Source organism: Megalobrama amblycephala, linkage group LG6 (assembly GCF_018812025.1).
Source record: "Megalobrama amblycephala isolate DHTTF-2021 linkage group LG6, ASM1881202v1, whole genome shotgun sequence".
Classification (NCBI taxonomy): Eukaryota; Metazoa; Chordata; class Actinopteri; order Cypriniformes; family Xenocyprididae; genus Megalobrama; species Megalobrama amblycephala.
Window position 1 is genome coordinate 5110681 of NC_063049.1, and position 11790 is coordinate 5122470.

Consider the following 11790-nt stretch of genomic DNA (forward strand, 5'->3'; position numbering starts at 1 on the left):
TTCGACAAATGGGTTTAGGCCACTGAGCATTGGGTTCAGAGAATGGGGTTTAGTGTTTTAGCAATTGTGAAATACTGTAATTCACCATATATGGTTAATTCCCCCTTGGGTCGGTATGTGCATAATAATTATTCATAAAACTTTATGAATTATTATATTCATATTCCACCCATAAATTGATTAATAACTGTACAATCGTTACACATTTATGCTGTGTTTTGGGGGATATGTTGTTTCTGGATATTGATCAAGGTGTTAGAGTCAGAATTCTGCCATCTGCTGGTTAGAAGAAAACATGTAGGAATTACAGTTTTACAGTTTTTTCCAATTGCTAACACACAATTTTTCAAACTAGTCTGGTTTTATCAAAACACTTAACACAATTCACAAAACCACACACCCAAACTGCAAAATACCTCATATATCCTGCAAAATGAAGCACTGCAACCGAAACTACACATAGCATTATCAAAATCAAACTTTTGCATGAAATGGCACACACTTCATTCATATTACCAGATTTTTGCCTAACCACCTACACACTGTTGGGCATAATGAAAAGCACCCCCATCTTTAGTATGCTTTGCCATAATACTAAAATATGTATCAGATTGTTCACATGCACAGAAATATTTGCAGATACACACACATGCTGTTGCAACATTTTTATTTTTTTTCCTTCACTACAGTAAACAAGTCAGTACAACATAAGCACAGCAGATATATTTACATGGGACTGAACAAAAATATTCTTACAAAAAAAGTAAACTGAAAAAGAAAATTTCTGAAAAAAAATATATTACAGTTTTTATTACAAAAAAAAAAAAAGACAAGAAAAATAATTAGGCAGCATCTTGCCGCACAGCCGGGTCTGGCCACAACGCCTCGTCAACATCACAGGCAATATCTTCCCTTGCCAGACATCGAGGGAAGAAGCGCCTTGAGTGCCTTATCCATCCCTGAATTGCACCCACATCAATCTCATCACATGCCTCTTCCATGGCCTGCACAAGAGGCATGCGCACAAAGGGCTGCCGGTCGTATACCTTCCACCGCCATGCCGAAAAGAATTCTTCTATGGGGTTCAGAAATGGTGAGTATGGTGGGAGGTATTGCACGAGAAATGTTGGGTGGTCAGCAAACCAGTTTTGGACTGGGGCTGCACGATGAAAGCTCACGTTGTCCCATACTACAACGTACCGGTTTCTTTGATGGTCTGCATCATTCATACGCTCTGGTGGTATGAGAATGTTGTGAAGTCTGTCCAGAAATGTGAGAATATGGGCTGTGTTGTATGGTCCAAGTTTGGCATGACGGTGGAGGACACCATGCATATTGGAGATGGCAGCGCACATTGTGATGTTCCCACCACGTTGGCCAGGAACATCTATAATGGCTCTGTGGCTAATGAGGTTTCTCCCTCTTCTTCTGGTCTTTGCTAGGTTGAACCCAGCCTCATCTATAAAGATGAACTCATGTGGGATTGCATGAGCATCCATTTCCAGTACTCCCTGAAAACAAAGAACAAAAATCAGTCAATATGGTGTTATCCAGTACACTGGGAAACAATGTTGTGTGTAGTGTACTGCAGTCAATATAGTACTTACATCCACATATGCTCGTCTGAACTCTTTGTTTCTTTGAGAGTTTCTCTCAAACGGCACCTTATAAAAGTTGTTTCATTCTGATTTGGTTTCGCTTGAGAATGCGAGCCAATGTGGACAGACTAACTCGTTGAATGTTGTTGAATAAGGTGTTGTCTTGGATGATGTGGCTTTGAATTTCTCGTAATCTGATTTCATTATTTTCCAAAACCAAGTTTACAATGGCAGCTTCCTGTACCCCGGTGAACATTTGGCCCCTTCCTCCACCATGGTGTCGTCTCTCAGTCCTTTAGAAAAAATAAAATAAAAATATATATAGGGCTTGGACAATGCAGCCTAAATATTTTCCCCCACAGTAGAGTACATTGTACAGGAAACTTGTACAGTTCATGAATGGCTGATGTCATACACTAAGTAAACAGGTGTCACCCAACTGATACACTATGACATGGGGTATACTACATGTGTACTACATGAAATTTTGGTTACATACCTGTTCTCCAGTCTAAAGGTCCGGATGACAGAGGCGACAGTAAAACGGCTCAAGTTTGGCTGCACTCTCTGTCCAGCCTCACGCATTGTCAACCCATGGTTGATGACATGATCTACTAAGGTTGCTCTGATTTCATTTGAAAGTGTTTGTCTTCTTTGGCCATGAACTCCTCTACCTGCTCTACCCCTACCTCTCACTCTTCCTCCCCCTCTTATTCTCAACCTCCCTCTTCCTCTTCCTCTTCCTCTTCCTCTCTCTGCAATGTCTTCCATTGTTGTTGTAAAAAAAAAAAGGTTCTCACCTGTGGTCTTTTCATAGTGCTTACATCCTGACTGAAGTGTTAACAATTAACCACTGAGGTGTTTGGCCAGGTGGCACATGTAATTGGCCAATTAGCTCATGTAGTGTCATTTTGAATGGCAGTGTTTTGAAATGGCAAACATGTGACTTTATGTCAGATTGTTGTGTCTTATGCAGAGAACTGTATTTAGTGAATTTAAAAAGTGCTATTTTGAAATGCAAAATGTGTGTAAAACAGAAAAGGTGTTTAGACTTTTGGAGACTTGAGAAGAAGTTTTGCTCTCTGTGTGTCAGTTTAAATAATTGTGCTGTGCATGTCATTTTAGTGTGTTAGCAATTGGAAAAAACTGTAATATATATCCAGCAGTGGTCCATATTGATCCATTTATTTTTCTGGTTGTGGCCAACTGGTCCTATTGCAACTGTGCGTAAACATTATAAAATGCATCAAATCAGTTTTTTTGTGAAAGGTTAGAATTTGTTGTTGTCTGAAGTGTCTGTTTTTGCAATAATGCCACATAAAACTAAAATGCCACAGAAAAATGAAGAGTCAGATTGTACTCACAAATTATTTATTTCAATAAACCAAATGTAAAACATTAATGTATAAAAATTATATTATACATTAATTTATATAAAAATTAATGTAAATAAAACCAATAGCAATAAGCAGGAGTTTAATAGGAGTTTGTGTGTGTGTGTGTGTGTGTGTGTGTAGGTGTGTGTGTGTGTGTGTAGGTGTGTGTGTGTGTGTGTGTGTGTGTGTGTGTGTGTGTGTGTGTGTGTGTGTGTGTGTGTGTGTGTGTGTGTGTCTTTCAGTACCAGGCCTTAATTTCTATGTAAAAATTTAAAAAGTAAAAAAAACCTCTTAATATTTCGTCTTTACCATTCATTTTCTTTTTCAATGTGGGTTTCAGTCAGACTGCAAAAACCCTGAGTGCAGATACCTAGGAAGCCTCAAAAATTTCCCCATTTGTCTCAGAATTGTAGTTGAAATTGTAGCCTGGTGCAGCTCCGCCCCCTGCTGGAGGTGAAACAGAGAGACATGCTGATATAATACAGCTACACCTTTACCCAGCAAATGAAAAAATGTGCAATTTTGTCTTATGCATAGGGAAAAAAAACCCACAATGATTTTATAACAAATATTATTCATATTTTATGTGTTCTTTAAGAGGACATCAGGACCCAGTTACTATGAAAATGAAGACATTTTTCATGTTTTACGTTAATTTTCTTCTTTAATACATAGTCTGTATTAAAGATGTATATAAATGTTTCATATGGTTTTATATTTGAACTCTGGAACAGAAAACTCCTTTCATTCATAGAAATATGGTTATTATGATTTACTTTATTATACACTGCCACTCAATAGGTAAAAACACATACTGTGTCCTGCAGAGGGCACTGAAGAAATCAAGGTCTTTCTTGTTACAGTTTTTTCTGAATGCTTAAGCGCTAATCGTGATTCTTGTAGCACAATTTCTAAAACTATTAATACGTATAGCAAAACCACTCACTGAGTTTGCAAAACTAAAAGCACAAACACTGCTTTGCACTCAGTTTGCAATTTTGTAACACACACTTTGCAAAACTGTAGGCACAATTCACTGCACAACACTCTTTTTGCAGAACTTTAAACACAACTCACTTCTTACACTCAATTACCAAATTTCCAACACACTCCTAGCAAAATTATACACATGTATGGCTATCATTAACACTATTTTGCCAACTGTCTGGCACACTTTCACATGTGAAAACTGTTTTAGATAATTAGTTCACTTTGCAATCAGCCTAAGCACTATAAATAAGCCACAGGTAAGCTGTCTGTGTGGAGTACAATGGAAGGAGCAGTAAGAGTGAGAAGAGTGAGAATCAGAGGAGGCCGAGGAGGTGAAGAAGTTGGAGGAAGAGGACGTGGAGGTGAAGAAGCGAGAGGGTTAGAGGAAGTTAGAGGAAGAGGACAAGGAGGAGCAAGAAGAGGACGAGGAGGGGAAAGAGGAAGGGTAAGAAGAGTAAGAAATAGAATAACTGATGACATCAGAGCTACAATAGTGGACCATGTCATCAACCATGGGATGACCCTGAGGGAAGCTGGCCAACGGGTTCAGCCTAATTTGAGCCGCTACACTGTGGCAAGCATCATTAGGACATTTCGAAATGAGAATCGGTAAGTACTTTGTAGCACTGCCATACTCTAATGAGAAACACAACAGTACCATACATGCAAAAATACTGAAATTGTTACTTTACAGAATTGCTAGACGTCCAGATGTTGGGGGCAGAGGAAGAATGTTCATTCCAGAGCAAGAGACCCATATAGTGAACATGGTGATTGCCAATAATGCAATAAGACTGCGCGAAATACAGCAGCGCATAATTGATAATGACACCATCTTTCAAAATATACACAGTGTAAGCATTTCTGCACTAAGTCGTGTACTTGCACGCCACAGAATAAGAATGAAGCAAATTTACAGAGTTCCTTTCGAGAGAAACACAGAACGTGTAAAGCAACTGCGATATGACTATAGTGTCATTGGTTCTGAATTTGGAAGTGCATACTGTAGTGCTGTGCATGGGCCTGATGTGTTGCATTTGTTTTGTCTTGTCCAGAGAGTGATGGAACTAGAAGCAGATGCCATGGGACATGAGCTACTTTTTGTAGATGAGGCCGGTTTTAACCTCAGTAAAACCAGGAGACATGGCAGGAACATTATTGGACACCGTGCCATCATCAATGTCCCAGGACAACTTGGTGGTAACATAACCATGTGTGCAGCTATAAGCCAAAATGGTGTTGTTCACCATCATGCAACCATAGGCCCATACAACACTGCACACATTATTGCATTCCTGGACACCTTACATGACATGCTCACTGTTCAGAGACCAGAGCATACCCGATATGTCATCATATGGGACAATGTTAATTTCCATAGGGCTGCTTTGGTCCGCAACTGGTTTACAGACCACCCATCCTTCATGGCACTCAACCTCCCTCCATACTCTCCATTCTTAAATCCCATCGAGGAGTTCTTCTCTGCCTGGCGCTGGAAAGTGTACGACCGTCATCCTCATCAACAGGTAGCCCTTTTACAGGCAATGGAGGAGGCATGTGGAGATATTGACCAGGCATCATGTCAGGCCTGGATACGGCATTCAAGGAGATATTTTCCCCGGTGCCTTGGACTGGAGGATATCGCATGCGATGTGGACGAAATTTTGTGGCCGGACCCAGAAAGACGACATGATGTAGGCTGATTGTCTTTTTTTTTTTTTTTTTTTTTTTTTTTTTGGTGAAATTACTATTTTGTGTTCTGACTTTGTCTTGGTTTTGATGAGTGTGACTAAACACCAATACTTGAAGTTTGGATCCTTGTATGTTTACATGACACTATGACAAAAGTATGACCTCAAATTGACTTCTGTACACAGAGAAAGCAAAAGCCAGATGTGTTTTGTATTCATACCATCAGTGTGTAGTTGGCACATTGTGTGCTTAGTAGATGATGGCTTGTGTTTACTGTTTGATACGAAAACACCATTTTTACGAAGGTGTGAAGAGTTCATCTAGCTGTGTTCGCTTTTGCAAGAGAACTACAATGTTTTGATAATTGGGTGAAAGGTTTTCTTATTTGTGTGTAGAGTTTTGCAAAAATAGCCAATAGTTACAAAAAATGTGCTTACAGTTTTTTACGATTGCTTACACACTAAAATTAAACTTTTCCCACAATTAGCAAAACCTTACACTCAAGGAGCAAAACACAAAGCTAGATCTGCACAACTATAAGCACATTCTCAGCCTCACACTTTTTGCAAAACACTACACACATTGTTTTGCACAACACTAAACACACTTCTCTACATTAGACACAGAAATCTAACATAATGTCACTTCTTTGCCATTTCAAGACACTGCTGTCCAAAATACCACCCCTATAAACCAATTGATCAAACACAGCCATCAGGTGTGAAGACACTTGGGTGCTTAACTGTAAACTCAACAATCAGGTGCTATAGTACTATAAAAAGGCAAAATGTGAGTTTATGAGTCTTCAACAAAATGAAAGGCAATGTTGCAGTAAGAGGGAGAGGGAGAAACATAATTTTGAATCATTTTGAATGTCCTGGGCCAACGCGGTGGTAACATCCCAATGTATGTTGCAATCACACAGAATGTGGTCCTCCACCTGCATGCCAACTTAGGCTCTTACAACACGGCCCACATATTCACATTTTAGACAGACTGCACAAAATCGTCACAGCAGAAGACCAAATGGATGCAAAGCAGATGAGATACACTGTCATATGGGACAATGTAAATTTCCACCTATCTGCCCTGGTCAAAAAACTGGTTTCATTAGCATCCACAATTTTCACTCCAATACATCCCACCATACAGTCCCTTCCTTAAACCCATTGAGGAGTTTTTTGTTTGTTTGTTTGTTTGTTTTTTTGGCATGGAAGGTTTACAATCTCCAGCCCTGTGTCAGGATATGCCCCATTCAAGCCATGGAGAAGGCCTGACCGAACTGATGCAGGATCTGTGCAAGGATGGATTCACCTTTCAAGAAGATTCTTCCCTCGCTGTCTTGCGTGAAAGGACATCGCCTGAGATGTGGATGAAGCGCTATGGCCAGATCCAGCTAGGCCAAGAGATGATGCTTTGGTGTTTTGTCTCCAAAAATATTTTTGTTCGTGTAATATATTATATTTAGAATATGTTCTAATTTTCAGTGCAAAATATAACCTTTGGAAAGGCATTGATGTATTGAATGGTTTTACAATATGGTGAGAAATAATTATTTTCATCAATGTGCAGTACTGATCTTGTGTTTTTATATATATATATATATATATATATATATATATATATATATATATATATATATATATATATATATATATATATATATATATATATATATCATGTACTTTACTCTAACAATATCTCAAACCCAGACTATATAATTAGAAAAGTATAAAAGTTACAAGAGTTTAAGATTGAGCACAGCAGTGTGTAAATGAATCAAACAGAATCAGAATGTATGAACCATGTGTGTTCCATACGGTGTCAAAGTTGGGTTTTGTTAAATTAATGTAAAGTTTTGAATGAAGTGTTTCATTTTGCAAATGATCTGAAGTGTTGTGCTACTTTGGTGTAGGGTTGTGTTAATTGTGTGTAGTGTTTTGACAAACCGGGCCCTGTTTTCAAAATTGTGCTTAAGCAATCGTAAAAAACTGTAAGCAATCAGAAAAAACTGTAAAGAAAATTCTGCATTAAAAACTCAAGAATTAATCAGATGTTAAAAATAAATACAAAATAATACACCAAATGTTTGTCTTTTTATGAAATGTGCTGAATTGTGATGTTTGAAAAAAAGACATTGCTGTGGCCAAACCTAAAACAAACAAAAAATCTCTATAAAAACTATGTGACTGTGTCTGCTTTACAGTTTTTTTTTTCAATTGCTAACAAGCGTTTAGCAATACTTAAAGTACTTTTTCTAAACTCTTAACACAGCAACACACAAACATCACACAGTTAGCCAAATAGTTAATTTTCTGCCCAAAACCATATTTTGTTATATAAACACAAACTCCACATTTCAAAACGCTAAAAACCTTTTTCAACATATACTAACTCTATCAAAACACAGCAAACCAAAATTCAAAATTGAGTCGTTCTGTCAAAACATAGCACTAGTTTTCTATTCAACATGAACATATAGTCGATCAAAGCGTAATGACTGTCAAAATGCTAACAGTTGATGGCATTATGAAAAATGCATTACTTGTCATATTTCGGTTCTAACTGGAGAAAATATGAAATCCATTGTTTTTATAATTCAGTTTCCTTTTACTACAGTAATAGAGTAATGCATGTAAGCCATTCTATATTTTTGGTTGAGTGTTGAATGTGTGCATTCTTGGCAACAGAAGTGAATCATTATTTTATGGAACGTGCAGTAGAAAAAAAGAAGAAGAAAGTAACAGAATTGCTCAGGGCAGCTACTGGTCAGATGAGTCCCTTATGCAGAAGTTCAGTTGGCCCCTTGGTTGAAATCTCTTTTTGGGGTTGGGTGTGTGGTGTTGATGTTGCCCTCATAGAGGGTGGGATGGTGTGCCCTTGGTAGTTAGTGCCCTATGCAGACCACATATTCTGCATATATGGAACAGTGGTAGTGGAATCGTTGTAGTAAAAGCTTTATAAAAAGCTTTTACTGAAATGAAAACATGAAATTGCTGCCATTGATCAACAACAAATCCAACATACATGGCCTTTGGTTACTGTTGAAGCTTTTTTCCACCACAGACTAAAAAAAGTATAAAAGGTAATTGTGACTTTTTATCTCACAATTCTTTTTTTTTTTTTTTTTGCAATTGTGAATATACATCTCACAATTCTGACTTTTTCCCCTCCGAATTGTGATATGTAAACTATAGGAATTGAGTTTAAAAAGTCAGAATTGTGAGATAAAAAGACATAATTACCTTTTTTATTTTCTATTCATGGCAGAAATAAGCTTTCATAGGTTCCACGTGTAAGTGAAAAAAACAGAGATGCTCAGTCCAGCATTCTTCCTCCTCTCCCATACCTCTTCTTCTCCCTTGTCCTGATCCAACTTCTCCTTTCCTCCTTCATCTATTCTTCTCCCATACCCAGATATTATTTTCTCTCTGCTCCTCTGTGTTGTTCTTCATCCACACTGAACAAATCCGTTTCAAAGAGTCCTATTTTACTGTGTATGTCCATGTAATGGAAAGATCTTCAACCCCTGACTATGCCTCCAACTGAGATTGGAATTTGCTTTTTCTCAGTATTTCAGTGATCTGCTAATTAAAAATGCTTATCAATTGTTTCAGTATTTGCTTTATATATTTTTTTCAATACTTTTGAGCTGCTGTTGTTGCAGAATTAGAGGTTTTATCCTATATTTAAAGATTGGAACATTGGGTCTTCATTTCTGACTTGCTGTGTTTAAGCATTTGCAAATAAGATGAGAAAGATCCATGATTTTGGTATGAGGTAAGCTTATATGAAAAGAAAATTGTTAATTGATTGCATTTTGTGTGAAAACGACATGAATTGTGTTACAGTTTTTTTCAATTGCTAACAAGCGTTTAGCAATACTTAAAGTACTTTTTCTAAACTCTTAACACAGCAACACACAAACATCACACAGTTAGCCAAATAGTTAATTTTCTGCCCAAAACCACATTTTGTTATATAAACACAAACTCCACATTTCAAAACGCTAAAAACCTTTTTCAACACATACTAACTCTATCAAAACACAGCAAACCTGATTCAAAATCGAGTCGTTCTGTCAAAACATAGCACTAGTTTTCTATGCAACGGGAACATATAGTCAATCAAAGCGCAATGACTGTCAAAATACTAACAGGTGATGGCATTACGAAAACTGCATTTACTTGTCATGTTTCAGTTCTAACTGGAGAAAATATGAAATCCATTGTTTTTATAATTCAGTTTCCTTTTACTACAGTAATAGAGTAATGCATGTAAGCCATTCTATATTTTTGGTTGAGTGTTGAATGTGTGCATTCTTGGCAACAGAAGTGAATCATTATTTTATGGAACGTGCAGTAGAAAAAAAGAAGAAGAAAGTAACAGAATTGCTCAGGGCAGCTACTGGTCAGATGAGTCCCTTATGCAGAAGTTCAGTTGGCCCCTTGGTTGAAATCTCTTTTTGGGGTTGGGTGTGTGGTGTTGATGTTGCCCTCATAGAGGGTGGGATGGTGTCCCATTGGTAGTTAGTGCCCTATGCAGACCACATATTCTGCATATATGGAACAGTGGTAGTGGAATCGTTGTAGTAAAAGCTTTACATGAAGCTTTTACTGAAATGAAAACATGAAATTGCTGCCATTGATCAACAACAAATCCAACATACATGGCTTTTGGTTACTGTTGAAGCTTTTTTTCCACCACAGAATAAAAAAGTATAAAAGGTAATTGTGACTTTTTATCTCACAATTCCATTTTTTTATTTTTTTATTTTTTTTTTTATTTGCAATTGTGAATATACATCTCACAATTCTGACTTTTTCCCCTCAGAATTGTGATATGTAAACTATAGGAATTGAGTTTAAAAAGTCAGAATTGTGAGATAAAAAGACATAATTACCTTTTTTATTTTCTATTCATGGCAGAAATAAGCTTTCATAGGTTCCACGTGTAAGTGAAAAAAACAGAGATGCTCAGTCCAGCATTCTTCCTCCTCTCCCATACCTCTTCTTCTCCCTTGTCCTGATCCAACTTCTCCTTTCCTCCTTCATCTATTCTTCTCCCTTACCCAGATATTATTTTCTCTCTGCTCCTCTGTGTTGTTCTTCATCCACACTGAACAAATCCGATTCAAAGAGTCCTATTTTACTGTGTGTCCATGTAATGAAAATAACTTCAACACCTGCGCTTCCAACTGAGATTGGAATCTGCTATTTCTCAATATTTCAGTGATCTGCTAATTAAAAATGCTTATCAATTGTTTCAGTATTTGTTTTATATATTTTTTTCAATACTTTTGAGCTGCTGTTGTTGCAGAATTAGAGGTTTTATCCTATATTTAAAGATTGGAACATTGGGTCTTCATTTCTGACTTGCTGTGTTTAAGCATTTGCAAATAAGATGAGAAAGATCCATGATTTTGGTATGAGGTAAGCTTATATGAAAAGAAAATTTAAGCATTTAAGAAATGTGTTAATTGATTGCATTTTGTGTGAAAACGACATGAATTGTGTTAATGGTATGGTCACAACAGACGGATGTTCTGCTAAATGTGTTTAGAGTTTTGAAAATGTGACTACAGATTGGACAAAAGTATGTTAGCAATTGAAAAAAACTGTAATGGTATGGCCACAACAGACGGATGTTCTGCTAAATGTGTTTAGTTTTGAAAATGTGACTAAAGAATGGACAAAAGTATGTTAGCAATTGAAAAAAACTGTAAGAAGCCCTTATATTTACAGCCATGATATGTGAAGTCACTGAGAAAGATTAAAACTAAATGTTCTCCACAGAGGACAAAGATGCATGGATGTCTTAATAAAAAAATAGCCTATTTATTTCACAAAATAACATGAAATGAAATGAAATAAATTGGAATGTACAAAACCATTTTGTGATCCAGATAGCCCCTTTCATCAATGATGTAAGGGTTACTCTTTAATTAAATGCCAAATAAATAGGACCTATTCATTATAATTCCAACATATCCAATGAAGTAAACCGCATTGACTTACATTACATTACATTACATTACACCTGAAATGCACAGTGTACAGTGAATAGATATGCCTTGAAAAACATAAAAAAGAGAAAGACTACAATGCATCATTACATTTAATTCAAAATTAATA

General features: G+C 36.8%; 1 protein-coding gene across 1 annotated transcript; it reads right to left on the minus strand.

Annotated features, from left to right (window-relative positions):
• Nucleotides 1–693: 693 nt before the first annotated feature.
• On the minus strand, nt 694–2735 carry LOC125269735. Its single transcript, XM_048192688.1, has 2 exons — nt 1608–2735; nt 694–1511 (listed from the first exon to the last, which is right to left on the minus strand). The coding sequence occupies exon 2, from the start codon at nt 1497–1499 to the stop codon at nt 843–845; it is 657 nt and encodes a 218-aa protein (XP_048048645.1). The 5' UTR covers nt 1500–1511; nt 1608–2735; the 3' UTR covers nt 694–842.
• Nucleotides 2736–11790: the final 9055 nt, after the last annotated feature.

Coding starts and splice junctions, on each gene's coding strand:
- LOC125269735 (XM_048192688.1), bottom strand. CDS start 1,499: ATGGATGCTCATGCAATCCCACATGAGTTCATCTTTATAGATGAGGCT.